Source organism: Pelodiscus sinensis, chromosome 4 (assembly GCF_049634645.1).
Source record: "Pelodiscus sinensis isolate JC-2024 chromosome 4, ASM4963464v1, whole genome shotgun sequence".
NCBI lineage: Eukaryota > Metazoa > Chordata > Testudines > Trionychidae > Pelodiscus > Pelodiscus sinensis.
Genome location: NC_134714.1, coordinates 13449239 through 13468890, shown reverse-complemented (window position 1 = coordinate 13468890; position 19652 = coordinate 13449239). Strand labels below are relative to the sequence as shown.

The 19652-nt window shown below is 44.1% G+C and overlaps 2 protein-coding genes across 6 annotated transcripts in view; one reads left to right on the top strand and one right to left on the bottom strand.

The window, feature by feature from the left end:
- The window catches only part of SLC38A6 (solute carrier family 38 member 6), a 58577-nt gene extending 56174 nt beyond the window's left edge, over positions 1-2403 (bottom strand). For 2 of the 4 annotated variants that reach the window (XM_075926359.1, XM_075926360.1), the window contains exons 1-2: positions 2193-2402; positions 518-648 (exon numbers count right to left, since the gene is read on the bottom strand). In XM_075926359.1, the coding sequence (XP_075782474.1) occupies positions 518-648; positions 2193-2312 (251 nt within the window). In that variant the 5' untranslated portion in view covers positions 2313-2402. Of the gene's footprint in view, positions 1-517; positions 649-2192 lie in introns of all 4 variants that reach the window. The other 2 variants (XM_075926361.1, XM_075926358.1) reach the window with 2 other exon arrangements.
- A 65-nt stretch (positions 2404-2468) lies between these two features.
- Positions 2469-19081, top strand: TRMT5 (tRNA methyltransferase 5). Of its 2 annotated transcripts, none has more exons than XM_075926357.1 (5): positions 2469-2546; positions 9489-10144; positions 11262-11386; positions 14416-15070; positions 15611-19081. In XM_075926357.1, exons 1-5 carry the CDS (start codon positions 2542-2544, stop codon positions 15697-15699), a joined length of 1530 nt encoding a protein of 509 aa, XP_075782472.1. In that variant the 5' UTR covers positions 2469-2541; the 3' UTR covers positions 15700-19081. The 2 variants fall into 2 exon arrangements, with proteins under 2 accessions (XP_075782472.1, XP_006110831.2); XM_006110769.4 differs by lacking the exon at positions 2469-2546 and adding an exon at positions 2553-3320.
- The last annotated feature ends 571 nt before the right edge of the window (positions 19082-19652 follow it).

Sequence of the window (19652 nt, the reverse complement as noted above, 5' to 3'; positions counted from 1 at the left end):
TTATGCACAATAAAAGATAATTTTAGTATATGAAACTAAAAACTAGGGATGCCAATGAGTTGTCAACTAGACGATTAACTGATAAGTCTAGGCACATTGGTTAATCTGTCGACTACTTGCACACACACCCTTTCTGTATCAGAGGCAGCACGGCGGGGGGAAGCAGGAGCTGGTGCTGGGAGGGAGACAGTTTAAAAGCCGGTTCCCCCTAACACTGGCTCCACAGTGCAGCTTTTCCCTGTTTCCCCAGTGCTGCTGCCTCTATCAGAGGCAGTGGGGGGAGGGAAGGGGTAAAGGGAGGCTGTCGCGAAGCAGCCCCTGTCTGCGGGGGGTCTGAGCTTTCCGCAGACATAAGTTGTTCTGCATCTCCCAGGCTTGCCATTGGCAGAGGCTGCTCTGTGGAAGACAGAGCACTCTCTGTCCACAAGGAGCTCGGACCCCTCCCGTGGACAGGGGCTAACAGATAAGAATTCACTATTCTATTACTTGATATCTAACATCCCTACTAAAAACTTACCTAAATCCAATGATCCCTGTGTTGGCCATAGCATATGATAAGCCAAGTATTCCGCTTCCCATGATTGCATTCATTAAATTAAATACTGAGAAACCAAAGGAAACACCTGAAGATGCATGATTCGGAGCTCTCTGAAAATACAAAAAACAAATACAATTAGTGTGAGGGTTTTGTTTTGTTTTGTTTTATTTTGGGGAGACCAAAGAAATTTCAGCCACTTCTACCTCTCTCCATGAGCAGACCCTAATAAAACCCTAAAAGCAAAACTTTAAAAAAAAGTACAGCTTGGTAATAGACCCCAAATATAGTAGTTCTCCAAACTACAGTGATTTAGATTAGAATGAATGTGGTTAACGCTGTTTGTTAAAGGCAGCTTTGATACCTATTGGTAGGCAGGAGGAAGGTAAAGGAACAGGCAACACTAGGGAGAGTTGAATGCTTTCAATAAAGTATCAAACTTCTCAGAAAAAAGTGTCCTCACCTTAAAGACCTGCACTATTCTGTATGCCTGCATCTATGCTCATTTCTTCTTACTTCACTTGATATCTTTGCTATATGCCCCACTTTATATCCTTGTCATTTTTCTACCACCTTCTCCAGATATTATTTTATAAGTTATCCTTTGTGTTCTCCATTCTTTAAAATATCCTCAAAGTACACTTTGAAGCCTTTCAAAAACAAATCCTCCAGTATTCCTACTCAATGACCACATCACATATCATTTGTCTGACCCTGCCTATTTCTCTCCTGTTGGGATGGAGACTGTCCTCTTATTTGCCTTCTAGGGCACCACGCCACAATAATACTAATAAAAACAGCAACAAAAAATGTCAGCTCAGCAATTCGCACCCATGTCCCCCCACATTATCATCAGGGCTACTTGCCCCTGCTGGCTTAAGGAGTTTGGTGATCCCAGTCAAACGAACAATTGCTTCACATCACAAACAACTCACCCCACCACGACTGGCCCTAATCTACTATCTTGGGATGGAAGGATCAAGTAAAAAAGATGAGGCTTGGAGAATGGTCTATATCAGTGTTCACCAACCAGTAGATCGGGATCTACCAGTAGATCTTGGAGCCTCTGATAGGTGATCCTGACTGGTTTGGCTGGGAGGCTATCAAGTGCCAGCACTTCAGCTACCCTCCCCACACTGCCCTGCTGCTCCTGTCCAGACCCTCAGAGCTGCCCTCTGGGAGCCTCCTGCTTGTTGCGCAGGTTGGGGGAGACAGAGGCCAGGGGTGCTGATGTCACTCTGACTCCCTCCTCTGTATCCCATCTTCCCAGAGTGAGGAGGGCAGGGTTTTCGCAAAGGGGTGGGGCAGGGGTATTTGGGTTTGAGGTAGATCCTGAAGTGACTTAAATTCAAAAAGTGATCTTGTGCTTAAAAAGGTTGGAGACCCCTGGTCTATATCCTCCCATCCCCAGTAGCCCCCCAAACCTCAAGCTAGAAAACCTGCGTGGGGGATGAACGGGGGGAGGACCAGTCCTGGGATAAAAAGTCTGCCCCCTACATCCTAGCTCCTCTCCGAGTCGTCTCCCCTAGTGCCTGGCGCCTCTCTCTGCCCTCCCCACTCTGAGGCCTCCCGCCCAGCTCCCCTCCCTCAGCTCCAGCCACAGCCCCTCTCCCCCCATCTGTCCTCCCCCCCCCCCGCTCAGCCCCCCCTCACACACACTGCCCGGCGGCGCTGGGGGCAGCAAAGGGGCGGCCTCCTCCTGCTCCCCATCCGGCTGGCGGGCGGACAGGTACCAGCCCCGCCCGCAGTTGATGCTCCCGGCTTCGGGCTGCTGCATGGTGCCCCGAGCCCGCCAAGTCCCCCGTCCCGAGCCCTCGCTCTCGGGGGAAGGAGGTGGGCGGAGCCTCAGGCCAGACGGGAGCCGTCCTATTGGCCCGGCCGGGGGAGACGGCGCGGCCTGATGCCGTCACTCGCAGCCCTCCCCGTGTGCCGGTCTCCGGTTGATTACGTAACGACGAAGTGAGACGGGAGTGTGGAGCCGGCGCGCGCGCGGCTGGTGCTCCGTTATGAGGTGAGCGGCGGTTGGGCCCTGGGTACCTGAGGGGACTGGGCAGCGCGGGAAGGGGCGGATTCTGCGCCGCTCTGGGACTCGCCCCCCACTCAGCGCCGCTTAGTCAGGAGGCTGCGGCGATGTGAAACCGCCGAGCTCATGGGGGAGGGGACCGGAGCCGACCGAAGGGAACCAGCCCGAACTCTTGGTGGGGAGGGGACCGAGCCGGAGCCGAGCTCCGCTAGGGCCTGGCAGCGCAGCCTCTCCACGGGGGGTTCAACGTTGGGGCCGGTGCCCGGCTGCGGCCAGAGCTCCAGAGAGACGCCGAGGGGAAAGGCCGCGGTCTCCATAAATCACCTGCCTCGCCAGCGCCGCAGGGAGGATCTCACCAGCTTCTTGAGGCAGGGGCTTGTCCCTCCCTGTCAGCCTGGACGCTGAAGGTGCATTGGGGAGGGTCCTCTCTTTTTTTCCCTTAGCTCCCGGGGCAGGCTCGCACGCGCCAGGAGAAGGCTGCAGCGACGAGTGCAAACCCAGACGGGGATGTTTAGTGGCTTTAAAACGTTTCCAGTGGAATCAGATTCGTCTTTCGGTCCAGATTTGACCTCCCCGTGTTCCTCTACAACAAAGTGGACCCACGAATCCGAAAAACTGGGTCAAATTCAGAAAGGGACACACAATGCAATCATCTATACTGAATCATAAGGGGGGACTAAGGCCTCGTCCACTTAAAAATCAAATTGACATAACTACTGATGCTCAGGACTGTGGGAAACTTACATGCCCTGAGGTCTGTAGGTAGGTTGACCTAATTACTGGCATTGATGCATGTAGGGCTCCGGAAAAATGATTCCAACCTGCTCTCAGCAGGCCAGGCCTGACTGGAGCATAGTGCTGTGGGGTGGGGCACTACCAGAGCAGCCACAGCCCACACAATGCACCATGAGCATAGACGCTTCAGTCCTGCCAGAGCAGCCCTTGTTCATGGAGGGCCCGGCCTGCCCAAGCAGAATGCTACATACAGGCAGGGATGTTCCAGCTTGGTTAACTGGTTACACACTGTTTAACTGGTCAACTGATTTAAACGGGGTTTGACATCCCTATAAAGAACAATCAGATGAATTCAATCATTTTCATAGTGGCAACAAGTGTAGATTATGGAGGAAAGGAATTGGTGATTGTTCCTTGGTATATAAGGGAGACAATCACAGAGCTACATTCTTCAACTCTTGCAGCTTTTAAATACATTTCAAGGCAAACCTTTTAGGATTGAATTACTTGTAGAGCATGCAGTTGAAGTAGGCTCCCCAGGAGAGGGGCTAGCAGCTCCTGCTGGCACTGCTCCCAAGGAGACAGCTGTCACTCTGTGCTGCGGGCTCTGCACAATAAAGTTATACTTCAGAACCCACAACGAACCCAGCGTCTGACTGACAGCTTTGCTTCTGGGGAGCCAGCTTCACTGTAGACTCCGCAGTATAATGCTTATATATAAAGCTTTATATGGCAGAGCCCACAACATGGCTACGTCTACATTGGTAGCTTCTTGCGCAAGAACTCTTTTGCGGAAGAGTTCTTGTGCAAAAACTCTTCCAGAAGAGAGCGTCTACACTGGCATGTGCTTTTGTGCAAGAGCATCCATGCCAGTGTAGACGCTCTCTTGCGCAAGAAAGCTCTGATGGCCATTTTAACCATATGGCTTTCTTGCACAAGAAATTCATGTTGCCTGTCTATACTGGCCTCTTGCTCAAGAACAGTTGCGCAAAAGGGCTTATTCCTGAGCGGGAGCGTCAGAGTTCTGATGCAAGAAGCCCTGATTTCATACATTAGAACGTCAGTTTACTTGCTCAAGAACACGTGGCCAGTGTAGATAGGCAGCAACTTTTTGCGCAAGAGCAGTCGCTTTTGCGCAAGATCGCGCCAGTGTAGACACAGCCCATGTGTAACTGCTAGGATTTGTAGCAGTTACATAGTTACATTTTTAAATGATTTTTTACATCCCTAAAGGGGACTACAGAAAGCATAAGTGATTGTATTCTGCACTACATGAGAGAGGAAAAGATAGCTTTACAGAAAACCTTTAAAAAGTCAGTTATTCCACAATAATGTTGCCAAATGGAGTTCCATTATCCAGACTGAATCTGAAATTGTGAATTCATCCAATGATGAGGGGTAGCCATATTAACTGAGTAAGCTGAGAGCATCCACTGCCCTCAGTAAGCTTTCCAAGAGCATTACATATCAGGTTTTCTACAAAAGGGGCAGTTAGATGGGGCAAGGTGAGGAATAAAACAAGAAAACTTTATATGACCCCAGGTTTGTTTTCATGGTTTTGGGTGACACTTGGAAAGTCATCCACTTCCACCATCCTAAATTAACTCTTTGTACAGCTGGCCATGGTAGCAGTTGGTGTATCGAGGCTGGGAGGCAAAGGCACCAATGCCTACTGGACAAGGCTTTCTTTGTTGCTGTACAATACTCAAGTTAGGCTCTGAGAGCATATGCACTCACTAATGGGCATCCAGTTTGAACATTGGTGAGCTTTTGAGTGAAAAGGGGGCGGGAAATAAAGAGAAGTAAAAGATGCTCTGGAGAAGGAAAAGAGATAGCAGCTGCATCAGGGCAAGATACGAGGGTGCACAGAGAGGTGGATAGTTTTTTTATTACCCTCCCCCAAAAATCAGTGGCTTCTGATTTAAGATCATTCATAAATCTTACATTTAAACAGCTATCTGTTGCCATGGGTGGACTTACACAACAAGAAACAGCACATGGATACTAAAGTGAGTATCATAAACCTGGATAGAACTAGTGTTGAGAGAGCTTTAATTTTTCCTCTTGTAAAACCAATGTTTAAAGACACCATAATAGAGGCCCAACTTAAATGTATACCCCAATTTTTTTTAAAAAAAGAGAGCGCGAGAGAACCAAAGAAGTGCCACCATGGCTTAACAACCAAGTAAAAGAAGCAGTGAGATAAAAAGAAGTTAAATCCTAGTGAGGAGAATAGAAAGGAGCATAAACTCTGTCAAATTAGGTATCAAAATATAATAAGAAAAGCCCAAAAGGAGTTTGAAGAAAAGCTAGTCAAAAATTAAAAAGTAATAGCAAAGGCTATGTCTACATTGGTGCTATCTTGCGCAAAAGCAACTGCTTTTGCCAAAAACTTGCTGCCTGTCTACACTGGCCATGAGTTCTTGCGCAGGTATACTGACGTTCTAATGTGTGAAATCAAGGCTTCTTGCACAAGAACTCTGATGCTCCCGCTCAGGAATAAGCCCTCTTGCGCAACTGATCTTGCGCAAGAGGCCAGTATAGATAGGCAACGTGAATTTCTTCCGCAAGAAAGCCCTATGATTAAAATGGCCATCAGAGCTTTCTTGCGCAAGAGAGCGTCTACATTGGCATAGATGCTCTTGCGCAAAAGCACATCTCTTGCGCAAACGCACATGCTAATGTAAACGCTCTCTTCTGGAAGAGTTTTTGCACAAGAACTCTTCCGCAAAAGAGTTCTTGCGCAAGATCATGCCAGTGTAGATATAGCCAAAATGTTTAAGTACATCAGAAGCAGGAAGCCTGCTAAAAGGCCAGTGGGATCCTTAGATGATCGAGATTGTAAAGGAGCACTCAAAAGACAAAAGTCATTGCAGAGAAACTAAATGAATCCTTTGCTTCAAGTCTTCATGGCTGAAGATGTTAGATTCCCAAAGCCAAGCCATTCTTTTTAGGTGACAAATCTGAGGAATTGATCCAGATTGATGTGTCATTAGAGGAGGTTTTGGAACAAATTGATAAACTTAACAGTCACAAGTCACTGGGACCAGATGGCATTCACCCAAGACTTCTGAAAGAACTCAGATGTGAAGTTGCGGAAGTATTAACTGTGGTTTGTAACTTATCCTTTAAATCAGCTTTTGTGCCTAATGACTGGAAGATAGCTAACATGACACTAATATTTAAAAAGGACTCTAGAGGTTGATCCTGGCAATTACGGACTGGTAAGTCTTATGTCAGTACCGGGCAAATTAGTTGAAACTATACTAAAGAATAAAATTGTCAGACACACAGATCAACATAATTTGTTGGGGGACAGTCAATATGGTTTCTGTAAAGGAAAATTATGCCTTACTCATCTACTAGGGCCGTGGTCACCAACCAGTAGATCGCGATCTACCGGTAGATCTCAGGGGCTCTAAGAGTAGCTCTTGAGCCCTCTCTGAACTGCGTGCCTGCGCAATACATTTACATTAGATTTCCTCATTTGAGGAGCAGCTACTCACCGAGCAACAGCACAGGTGAGTAGCTGTGAGGAATGGTGGGAGGTCGGGAGGGCTGAAAAACACCAGCAAGCTGACTGTGGCTTTCAGCTGATCGGCGGCTTCTCCTCTGCGTCTGCCCGTGTGGTGCACCCTGGCTGAGTGCCATGGCCAGCTGGCCGGGCAGCCGCTTCTCTTCCCTCCAGCCCGGCTGCCCTGCACTCAGCCCAGGGAGGCTGCGTCTAGCTCCAGCTGTGCTGGAGCAAGCTTCCCAGGCTGAGCGCAGGACCACAGATGCCCATCAGATGAACTGTATACAACTAGCAATCTCAGACTACAACCCAGATTTCAAGACACTGGCAGATACTGTTCAGTCACAGGTGTCACACTGAGACTTTGTTATTGGAAGAAAAAATATATAATTATCAATACTTGATTTTAGATTTACAAAATAGCAGAGAACAAAATGTATAATTGTAAATGCTTCATTTGACATTTAAATAGCATGAATTAAAAAGACCATTTATTTCATAACTATAAACATGTGATTTTAATTTAATATATTGTATAATTTAAAAATAAATGTTTAACAGTATATAAGGGCTGGGGATAGCAAGTGATGGACAGGAGAATAGAGAGGGCATGGCTTCAAGGAAGGGGCGGGGCTTCAAGGAAGGGGCGAGGCGGTAGATCTTCACCTGTTCTGAGACTTAAAAAGTGATCTTAGCTGTAAAAAGGTTGGAGACCACTGTACTAAGGTATGTCTAGTCTGCACGATTATTTTGGGATACCAGAGGTATTCCAAAATAGCTATCCCTTATCTACACAAGCTGCCTGTTATTTCAAAATATTTTTCTAAATAACGGGCATGCTATTTGCCATCCCAGTGAACCTTGTTGCACAAGGGTAAGGGATGGCTCAAAATAGCACGCTATTTCGAAATTGGCACTGTGTAGACGTGCCAAATTTCAAAATAAGCTATTTCAAACCAGATTCGAGATAAGATATGCAATTTGCTTAGTGCAAATTGTGTATCTTATTTCGAGGTTAGGGTGCTGTGTAGATGCACCCCTGTAGTTCTTTGAGGGGGTCCACAAACAAGGGGGATCCAGTGGATATAGTATACTTAGATTTCACTGGTCTACAATTTTTTAGAAGTCGTCTGCTTCAGAGATAAAATGTGCTATTTATTATGTATTTTGATGTGCTGAATTCAAATATGACAATTAAAACAACTGATTGGCTACTGTTTCCAAGATATTTAAGTTTTTACATTTTACGTCTATGTATATTGTGTAGATAGTAAAGTTTTAATCATAAATTGTAAACCTAGGTCTTTTCATGTGTTTATGGTTGCTTTACATGATAATATTTCATCTGTCCTGTTTATGTAACACTTTAAAAATCAGCAAAAGGGTTATATAAATAAAAATTATTATGAAACAAAAGGCAAAAAACTATTATGTACATAGTTTAGTCCTATTCAGTGTCTACTCGGCGCTTCTTGACTTGTCTCTTGTATTCATTAAATGGAGCATCTCTTGTCACTGTCTAGCAATAGTCTGCAAGCATTGATGGGCTCCATTTGCCCTGATAGCGTTTCTCCATTGTTGCAATGTCCTGGTGAAATCTCTCGCCGTGCTCGTCGCTCACTGCTCCACAGTTCAGTGGAAAAAAATCTAGATGAGAGTGCAAAAAATGTATCTTTAGTGACATGTTGCAACCAAGGCTTTTGTATGCCTTGAGGAGGTTTTCCACCAACAACCTGTAGTTGTCTGCCTTGTTGTTTTCGAGAAAATGTATTGCCACTAACTGGAAGGCTTTCCATGCCGTCTTTTCCTTGCCACGCAGTGCATGGTCAAATGCATCATCTTGAAGAAGTTCACGAATCTGAGGACCAACAAAGACACCTTCCTTTATCTTAGCTTCACTTAACCTTGGAAATTTTCCATGGAGGTACTTGAAAGCTGCTTGTGTTTTGTCCATGGCCTTGACAAAGTTCTTCATCAGACCCAGCTTGATGTGTAAGGGTGGTAACAAAATCTTCCTTGATTCAACAAGTGGTGGATGCTGAACACTTTTCCTCCCAGGCTCCAATGACTGTCGGAGTGGCCAATCTATCTTGAATTCATATCATGTATGACGCAATACCAGCTTCAGATTGCATCATTCATTGTTTTGCCTAAAAAGCAAGTACTGTCCAAACCCAGTCATAGATTTATTCATAGATCCAGTCAAAGATGCATTTTAGTCATTTCTGGTTTAAATTGAGATCCCTTCTCTTTATAACTCACTTATCCTCCGCCATTTGCAAGTCAGGGGTCATATATACTGACCCAATAGCATATCTTGAAAACTAGAGCCAATCAACAATTTTAAGCATCATTTTCGTTCTCAGTGACCCAGAATTAGTAAAGTTTGACTACATTTATTTCAGAAGCATTTTGGCTGTAGAGCAGTGTAACAAATACAGGTTACTTTTGTCTATAGGGTGATTGTCCACCATTGCATAAAGTTGGTTGAGATGTATTTTTTGGCCACGTACATGGTTAGAAATTTGCGGTTTAATGCTCTGTTTATGAACTGTATAAAATTGTTATGAATTACTTGATACAAACTATATTTTGTGAGAATTGCAAATCCATGTGATGTAGTAGGTTTTTTTAATGGCATGATTACATAACGTCTGTAAAAGAAATAATTTCCCTTCTAGGTTTTTATTTGGATTATATGGACATTCTGCTAAATTACTGAAATCAAAACTCTTCAGAGCAGCTGCATCAAATACATCATTTCCAGAAATTTGGTTACTTCTGGTACAGTATTTTGAAAGAATACCTGGATTTTTTGGGGTAGTTAAGAGAAACAGTTTCTTTACAATGCCTGAAATTCTAGAAAGTAAAGCTGATCCTGAACTTTTTTCACCTAATCCTGAAGTACGTGGAATGACAACACTCGACAGAGCAGCTTTCAGCAGAATAATTGTTGTTCCAGTTCTAAAAGTGAAAAAAGAAGTAATAAACAAATTAATGAAATCCCTCAGACATACAACACTGCAGCGCCCTGGTCTGAAGCGAGTGATTGATGATCCAAAAGATGAAGACAGTAGACTTGTTTTGTTGGATCCCCATAAAATAGCAGCAGAATATTCATTGGGAGAATCTGATCAAGAAGTATTAAAGCAATTTAATGTTGACCCTCAGGTGTCCAAGTATAACTTGGAACTGACTTATGACAATTTCAAGACTGAGGAAATCTTACGAGCAGTGCTTCCTGAAGGTCAAGATGTCACTTCTGGATTTAGCAGGATTGGCCATATAGCTCACTTGAATCTTAGAGATCATCAGCTAACCTACAAACACTTGATTGGTACGTACAACATTGATACTCAACAAATACCTTTGGGAGAAGTGTATAATTGGATAACTCATTTTTACAAGTGCCTGAGCTAGAGATTATTTTGCACTGGGAAAGCTATTGGGAGCCCATATTATTAAAGTTGTTTCTTATATTAACCATCCTTTTATTAAAAGTGAATGCTCAGGCTGCTTATGCATAGCTAACCTGAAGTTATTAATAGTTTATTGACCTCACTGAGCAGTGGGTCAGTCCCTTTGCATCTAGCAAATTTCAGGTTGGACCACTGAAGGCAACCCCTTTATGACAGGAGAGAACAAAATGAAAACTTTTAACATTTTATTGATACAGAACTATAGCCCACTGCTCTAGTCCACCGTGTGAACTGATGTTACTAGCTGACCTGGGTCCCAGTAGAATCACATTGATATGGGAGTTGAATTGGCCTCCTGAATGATGATGATTTATGGTGTGTGTTATGGCACTGCTGAAATATCCCAGTACACTACAGGTGAAATGACTTGCCCAGGGTCACATGGCAGGTCCATAGCAGAACTAGATCACCTGAGTTCACTGCCAGTGACCTTCCTACTAGAGCAGCAGTTGCTAAACTTTATTGGTTCACATGCCATCACTTTAAATGGTGAAGTGGCTGGAGGGAGCATCAAGCTCATATATTACAGATTGGGAACCTCTGCAGTAGACAGTACTCTTTGGCTGAAGAGCAAGAGCCTCACTGGGAATCTAACCATTTTTTTAAGCATAAAATATTTGCACTAGAAATTCCTTGTGATAGTGGCACTAATGGAAATAACTTATAGTATGCTGAAAAATTTCACATGCAAGTTATTCAATAGGTACTTTGCTCTTTTAAATGTATATCCTGCAGGCAGCTGCCACTGGGATGGCCGTCTCGGAGCGTTTCTGGTACTTCCCACCTGGTCAGCTGAGTGCACGCAGCCTCGTGTTGCTGGCAGCATGTCTTTCAAATGGTGCACATATGCCCATACCTTAATGCACATAACAAAATTTATTCTGCATGTGGATGGAAATAAGAGGGAACATTGCCTACAGGATTTAATGATTTAGCAACACTTAGTGGTTGAATATTTTCATTCCTTTCTTGCAGGTCAGGTTATAATTGACAAGAATCCAGGCATCACCTGTGCAGTAAATAAAATCAATATTATTGACAGTACTTACAGAAATTTTCAAATGGAAGTGCTAGCAGGAGAGGCCAATATGATAACAAAGGTAGAGTGTTTTTCTGTTTTCTCCTGGCATACCTCATCAGACACACAGAATGCAGTTGAAGTGAAAGAGTAGTTGTCCTATCCCAATATCTCAGTATTTATCAGTCCTATATGTGTTCCATGTTGCCCCATCTCCCATGAATGAAATCACAGCCATGTTTACAAGATCTTTATAAAGATATTACTTAGCATTATTTGTATAGCCTAGGTTTTAATCAGTCAGATAAAGCAGTGATGCTCAACTTTTTTTCATTCATGACCCCCCGGAGCTGGGAAAAATTTTCATTGAGCAAAAAAAAAAAATCCTTTCAGGAACATTTTGTTGCAGCCCCTTAAATTTAAAGCGCCAGTCCACGCCTCTACATGTACATTGGGGACCAAGCCAGGAAAAGAAAATATCAGCTGGCCCAGATCAAAGTGCAGCAGCTCCCCAGGAAGATTGCTGCAACCCCAAAGGGGGTCATGACCCACAGGTTGCACACCGCTGAGATAAAATATATTTGGTGCAAGAAAACAAGTGCTTTGGAATCACTTTGCATAGCATAGTGGCTGGAGCAGAGGACTGAGACTTGTGCTATGTCTACACTACGAGGAACGCATCCAGGGAACACGTCTGCTCTTCCACTTTTTTTTGCAGAAAGGCAGACGTACTCTTTCGGAAGCTCCGTCTTCCTCCTCCCACAAGGAAGAAGGGCTTTTCCGAAAGAGGAGGCTTTTCTGAAATTTGGCCCAGTGTAGACGGTTTATCAGTTAATCATCTAGTCAACTACTTGTTGACATCCTTCGTGTCTACCACTGACTGTATTATGTATGGAAGAGATTCTGTGCCTCAGTTTCCTCTTCTGTAACACTTTGTTTCATGGCCGTTGGATGAAAAGCATTATTTGTCTATACAGGCAGTCCCCGGGTTACGTACAAGATAGGGACTGTAGGTTTGTTCTTAAGTTGAATCTGTATGTAAGTCGGAACTGGCATCCAGATTCAGCCGCTGCTGAAACTGATGAGTTTCAACAGTGGCTGAATCTGGACGCCAGTTCTGACTTACATACAGATTCAACTTAAGAACCCCAGGCATCCCCAAGTCAGCTGCTGCTGAAACTGATCAGCGGCTGATTCCAGGAAGCCTGGGGCAGGGGCTTCCTGTAGTCAGCCACTGGTCAGTTTCAGCAGCGGCTGACTTGGGGACGCCTGGGGCAGAGCAGCTGGGGTGCTGCTGGGTTGGTCCAGTAGCGCCGCTGGACCAACCAGCAGCACCCAAGCTGCTCTGCCCCAGGCGTCCTGATTCAGCCGCTGCTGAAACTGACCAGCAGTGGCTGAATCAGGACGCCTGGGGCAGAGCAGCTGGGGTGCTGCCGGGTTGGTCCAGTAGCGCCCAGAGCGGCGCTACGGGACCAACCGGCAGCGCCCCAGCTGCTGTACCACAGGCGTCCGGAGCAAAGCCGCGGAGCACGCGGGCAGCGAGACAGCCCAGACGCGCCGTGGCTGTCCTGCTGCCCTCGGGCTCCCCGTCCCCCTGGTCTGCAGACCAGGGGGACGGGGAGCAAAGCAGAGCAAAGCCCCGGAGCACGCGGGCAGCGGACAGCCCAGACGCGTCTGGGCTGCCCGCGTGTTCCGCTGCTTTGCTTCCTCTCCCTGGTCTGCTGGAGACCAGGGAGAGGACCCCGTTCGTAACTGCGGATCCGACATAAGTCGGATCCGCGTAACTCGGTGACTGCCTGTACATACAAAGTACTATTTATTAAACTGGGCTGCTGAGGCTTAAACAAAGTGAAGGCAACAATTACTAATTTGGCACTTCCCTTTTTAAAATAAATGTTAATTTTAAATGTTTCTTCTGAAACTTAGCTAGCTTGGGCATGTAGAGCTGGCAAAACAGATAAAAGCATTTGGATCCAATCAACGGTCTGATTTCATTCAAGATTGCAAGGTGGCACTGAGATCTGGATGGAGAAGGTGTGAGGCTTCCTGGAGGTACTCAGGGTTGTAAGGCACTTTGCTGTCACCTGCCCTTAGCATGAAAGAACCTTGAATGTGCCTGCCATGGGTCAGCTCCCCAACTCCACTTTATAAGGATTAGGGATGCTAGATGTCATGTAACTGCCCCCCTTACCTTCCACACTGCTGTTGATACAGAGGCAGCAGTGCATGGAAGTTGAAGGGGGGTGGAAGTGTGTTTAGTAGACAAGATTAACTGATAAGCAAAGGCTTATCCGTTAATTGTGTAATTGACTACACATTGAGATCCCTAGTAAGTATATTGCTAAACACTATTTGTATAGCCTGGGTTTTAATCAGATTCAGATGATGGGGTCCTTCTGTCACAGAAGGTACAGGAGGTTTTTATACCACCACCCAACTTCAGTGATCATCACACTAGCATTGGTCCACCCCCAAAGGGCTTTAGGAAACTCAGACTTCTTTTTTTTTTTTTTTTTTTATGGGAGTCAAGTCACCATGACTATGCCACCTAAAGGCCAAATGCAGTATAGTTTTAGAGTTTGTAGAACTGGCTGCCACATAGCTGCATTTGATCCACCACTGCCATTATTTATATTTTCATCCTCTTATTTATTGTGAATTGTAGAATAAAGAGGATTTGAAGAATCTTTCTGAAATCAGCTACTAATAAAGCAACTATCAGCCAGAGAGAAAGTCCTTGAAGGACAAAGTCCTTTTTTTAAATGGTAATTTTAAGTTGTTGCTTTTCCTCCCCCTCCTGGTGATTTACACACTTGCCAGCTGCCTGGATTGACTGAATGAAATATTCCTTATATGGAATAAGGACCATTTAAAGGCCCCTTTATAAACAGAGCTGGTCTGGGAAGACCAGTTGGCATTGAATGTGTTTTCCAATTAATAGAATGCTTATTATATAAGTGCAAGATTCACTTGTCCCATCAGTAGCATTAATATAAATGTACATTATACTTTAGTAAAAGGTTTAATAAATTGGTTACTGTTTAAATATACATGTATGTCTGGTGGTATAAATACATGTGGTATAAATAAAATGTCTTGTACTTTTTTCAGACTAGAGAAAACTACATCACCTATGAATTTGACTTTTCTAAAGTCTATTGGAATTCCCGTCTTAGCACAGAACATGGCCGTATCATTGAACTTTTAAAGCCAGGTGATGTTTTGTTTGATGTCTTTGCCGGGGTTGGGCCTTTTGCAATCCCAGCAGCAAAGAAAAAGTGCAACGTATTTGCAAATGATCTCAACCCTGAATCCTACAAATGGCTTCTACACAACTGTAAATTAAATAAAGTGGATCAAAAAATAAAAAAGTTCAATATGGATGGTAGGGATTTTCTTCTGGGGCCAGTTAAAGAAGCGTTAACCAAGGAATTGTCACTTCTTACAAAAGAAAGGAAACACTCTCTGCACATAGTCATGAATTTGCCAGCTTTGGCTATAGAATTTCTAGATGTTTTTAAACATTTTTTAGATGGAAAGCCATGTAGTGCTGACCACCTTCCCACAGTGCACTGTTACAGCTTCTCAAAACATGATCATCCTGCCAAAGATGTTCAAGAACGGGCTGAAGCCTTTTTGGGAACTTCTTTAGAAGGACGCTGCTCTACTCATCTGGTGAGAAATGTTGCACCGAATAAGGAAATGATGTGCATCAGTTTTCAGATCCCAGCTGAAGTACTGTACAAGAATCAGTTTACTAATGAAGGTAAATTAAAGTCTCGTGCTAGAAACTTTAGGGTAATTCAACTGTATCCTTTGCCTCAAATTATGCTTGAGGAAAAATGATTGTGCATTTGATGGATTAAAAACTAGAATTCTCTGATTCATGAGGCTTTCTAATCTTTTTAAGTGATGCAATTCCAGTTTTAGCCTTAATTTAGATCCCTTCCTGCACTAACACCACCCAAACAGACCCCAGGCCTGTGTGAAGTCAGTTGTAGAATCAGAGCCTCTATATTTGGCAGGATCAGGTTCTATAAATTTTAATGGGGAAAACTTAATGTTCATGTAGAAACTCCTGTTGAATTCAGTAGTCAGGATTTAGTCCTAGTAAGGTAAATGGCTTTGATTCATCACATGCTTAACTTCTACCCTCCCTGCTGTTTGTTTAAAACCCTCCAGCTTTGACACTGGACTCTGCACAATTAATGTTAAGTGTCACAAGTTCTATGTGTATATGAGTGTAGACTGTCTTGTGTAGAAATTTTATTAACTGTTAATGTACCACTTTCTGAAACTGTTTCAGAGAATCCTGAGGAACCAGCCTCCAAACGCCTGCGCCCAAATGAAGACTCTCCTGAAGAAAAATTACCTAGTTTAAAAGACCCGTTATAATACAGTTTTGGTTATTTTGTGCAAGACGGCTAGGTGGGAAATCTACTCAAGTCATTGGAAGCAGAATGGAAATATCCACTTACACCAAGAAAATAGTTATCATGTATGAAGGTCTGGGGTTTTTTTTTTTTTTTTTTTTTCCTGTGATCACCTTGCTCCTGTACATTTTAATTCCAGGAATGGTAACCAGGCAGGATTTTTTTTTTATTGCAGAGAATATTAAACTTTTTATTTTCTCATGTTAAGTGTTAGTTCTGTGGTGTGTAAGATGTCCTTCGGAGTAGCGAAATGTCCAGTAATGGTATGATACCACAAAGAGATTGGGAAGGTTTCCAGATGTAGCTCTATTTTTGGCATTTGCAGTTTATGGCAACACTTTTATTGTAAATATTTTAGATTGGATATCAGGGCCCGTTCTGTGTTTGTAGTACATTTCAAAGGAGACTTGTATGTATGTTAGGAAAGGCCATCTGTATTTGTGCAAGCAGAACAGGGCTCTGAATGTGCAGATGGGTTTGGCATTTACAAGCACTGTATTTACACAAAGGGAGGAAAGTGCATGAACATATGAACAGCTCTTGGGTAAGCAAGACAACTTTTTGAAAATTTTTTGAGAATAAGGTACACACGTGTACTTCTGCCACTGTGGCGATAAATGGTATTACCACCAAACTGATTTAGCTAGGTTTTAGAGAACCCTGTGGGTATTGAAGCTTGAAACTCTGTTGCCTGCTAAGTGGCCATTAGTACCTAACACGAGGGCTACGTCTACACTGCAGGCTTCTTGTCCAAGAACTGTTTTGCAGAAGAGTTCTTGTGCAAAAGGTCTTCCACAAGAATGCGTCCAGGCTGCCATGTGCTTTTGTGCAAGAGTGTCCATGGCAGTGTGGATACTCTCTTGCACAAGAAAGCTCTGATGGCCATTTTAGCCATAGGGGTTTCTTGCACAAGAGATTCATGTTGCCTGTGTACACTGCCTTCTTTGGAAGAGCTCTTGCATAAGAGGGTTTATTTCTTGTGTGGAGAGGAATAACTCTTCTGGAAGAAGCCCTGTTTTCCGACGCTGTACTGTAAATTTACTTGCGCAAGAATGCATGTGCAGTGTAGATGCTCTGCAAGTTTTTGTGCAAGAATGGCTGTTCTTGCGCAAAAAGCCTGCAGTGTAGAAGTAGCCAAGGGGTTTAGATTTACATCAATGCAAACTTGTGACTTGGGCACTGAACTGGAATTCGTAAATCCCAAGGCCAGAACACCCCTCCCCCCCCCCCCCAAAAAAAATTCCTTTTGAAATCTAAATTTTAAAATTGGCAGTGATGGAGAATCTACCACAACCTTTGTTGAATTGCTCCTGTGGTTAATTGCTCTCAATATTCAAGATATGCCTCATTTCCAGTTTGAATTTGTCTCGTTTGTTTCATTTTCCTGGCACAACCAAGCACTGACCTTGCTTTCATTTAGGATAAGAGGAGGCTTCATACCAAATGTAGAAGTCCCAGCTCTCACCATTTAGGAGTTCTTGAAAAAATGGACTCGCAGACAAAAGGTCTCAGATGCACAAATCTCTAAGATATAGAATTGTAAATCTTAGCATGACTGCATTTGCATGTATTAGCAGATGGCTAAAGTGATACAACTCAACAAGTGGAAGGAATTATCTGGGGAACTGACATAAGTGCTCTAATGTCATCCTGTGTGAATTCAGATAAGTTCATGTTACTATGTTGGTACCCAGTACTGCCAATCTATAATACAATGCACAATTATGGAACTTGGCCCAACTGTCTGGTTTCTACCATCACTGCAGAAGCTCTTGTTTCATGCTGTTCCACAACCATGTCTCTCTCCTATACACTGTCTCTAGCAAGGCTGTCACTTTCTTGTGACACCAGTTCTGCTTTTCTCTCCCCTTCCAAAAAGCTGGCCAGCTGCTTTTTAAGATAAATCTGAAAACTTTGCATCATTTCTCCCTATTCTAGAAGTTCTAGTTGTATGCCTCACTCAAAACTGTTTTCATCTCTCCTTCCCCTCCTACACTAATTTTTAAACTGAATCCCAGGGAAGCAATTCTCTGTGCTTTTAATCTGCCTTATTTCAGTTGCTCTAACACTTAGCAACCAAGTATGCTTTACCAAATCGATCCTCTTTGTTTTGTTAATAATATCGCTTTTTTAAGACTATGATCTGATTCCGGTGTCTTAGAAGGCAGGAGGTTCTGTGTGCACATGCCTGAGATTGAAGATCATTTAGTAAGAAATTGCATTTTGTTTTCAAGCTCTCTCCTTAGGGAGGGTTAAGGAGCTTGGAGGTCCCCCACAAGAAGAAATTTCCAAGTACGTCTTCCTGGATTCTCAAGGGTTTTTTTATGTTTGGGTGGTGGCAGTGTACCACCCAAAGTCAGGGAAATCTGTGACCTTAGGAAGTTTTAAACAGAAGCCTTTAATGGAAGAGTATTTTAAAGTCTCTTGAGGGCCCCCCACCTTCTGCACTCAAAGTGCCAGAGTGGGGAACAGCCCTGACAAGTGCTCTAAATGCCCCAACAACTATGTAGATGAAACCAATCACTAAGCTTTCAAAGTCACATAGGAAAAAGGAAAGACAAAAACATCCATCACCTGTGGGTGAATAATTTTCACAGTGCTCTCTCCACTTCTCATCCTCAAAGAAAACCTGCACAACACTTTCAAAAGAAAAGCCTGGGAACTTAAATTAGTAGCTTTGCTAGACACTGTAGTTGTAGCTTATTACAGTAATCTGTAACACACTAACCTTTCTTGTCCTGTGACTTACAGGGATGTTAATGAACCTTGAATGGTTCACCTTGAATGGTTCACTAGAATGTGTGCTAACTTCTTATGCTACACTATCTGATAATTTATTTAGCTGTGACACCTTTCCTAGATCTGAAGAGCTTTGTGTAGCCTGAAATCTTGTGTGTGTCTGCAACAGAATTTGGTCCAATAAAACATCTCAGCCTTTCTGTCTTTTCTAAGATCCTGGCACTGACTACAACATTGCATATCTGGGAAAGGACATTCCAGAGGTTAATGTATAGGCCTGTGGTCCTACCCCCTCTGAAACTGTAATACTATGGCTCCACTAGAGAGCTTATGGTAGGGCAGCTGTGCCCCTTTAAGCTCTCTAGTGGTGCTGCTCTAAGCCAACAGGAGAGAGCTCTCCCTGGCTTAATTACTCCAGCCCCTGAAGTGGCAGTAGCTATGTTGGCAGGAGAAGCTCTTCTACCTCAGGTAAGTAAAAAACATGGAGACCTGAGAAAAGGATTATAATTTGGGGGAGTATGGCCAGTAATAGCAGGGATAAAGGAGAGACAACTGTCAGGGGGAATCAAATCAGTATCTCATACTAATATGAGATGTATGCTAGTTGTTTTATTTACTATGCCATAGTTGGCGTCATAGAAATTTGGTGGGATAATACACATCATTGGAATATTGGTATAGATGGGTACAGCTTGCTCAGGAAAGACAGGTGGGGGGAAAAAGGAAGGAGGTGTTGCCTTATCTCTATAAAAATGTTTCCTGTGTCATCTGCATTCACATAAGCAAAGTCCTACCCACTCAGCCTGGCCCTCCCCATTGGCCAGAGGCGGGAGCCAGGGCTGCTGCAGCCTCAATCCAGCCTTCCCCAGCGGCCAGAGGGAGAGCCAGAGCTGCCTTGGTCCAGCCCTCCCTAGCAGCCTTGGTTGGGGGAAGAGAAGACGGGAGAGCCAGGACTGGTGCAGCTCTTCTTAGCAGCTGGGGTGGGGACAAGCCTGAGCTGGGGCTGCTGCAGCCTCCACTTAGCCCTCCCCAGCAGTCAGGAGAGGGAGAGCCAGGGCTACCTACCACCAAACAGAAGGAGGTTGGTGAGTGTAGCGAGCAGGGGATACATATTAAAAATATACATGTGTACTGAGGCTGAGATGGAAATAGGAGGCAGCAGACCTGAAAGTCTCT

What these genes read in the sequence shown, in the direction of transcription:
- TRMT5 (XM_006110769.4), top strand. Translation starts at nt 3,202, where the DNA reads ATGCAATCATCTATACTGAATCATAAGGGGGGACTAAGGCCTCGTCCA. An exon ending in AACCTACAAACACTTGATTG is followed by an intron (nt 10,145 to 11,261) that starts GTACGTACAACA and finishes CCTTTCTTGCAG; the next exon opens with GTCAGGTTATAATTGACAAG. An exon ending in GAATCAGTTTACTAATGAAG is followed by an intron (nt 15,071 to 15,610) that starts GTAAATTAAAGT and finishes AAACTGTTTCAG; the next exon opens with AGAATCCTGAGGAACCAGCC.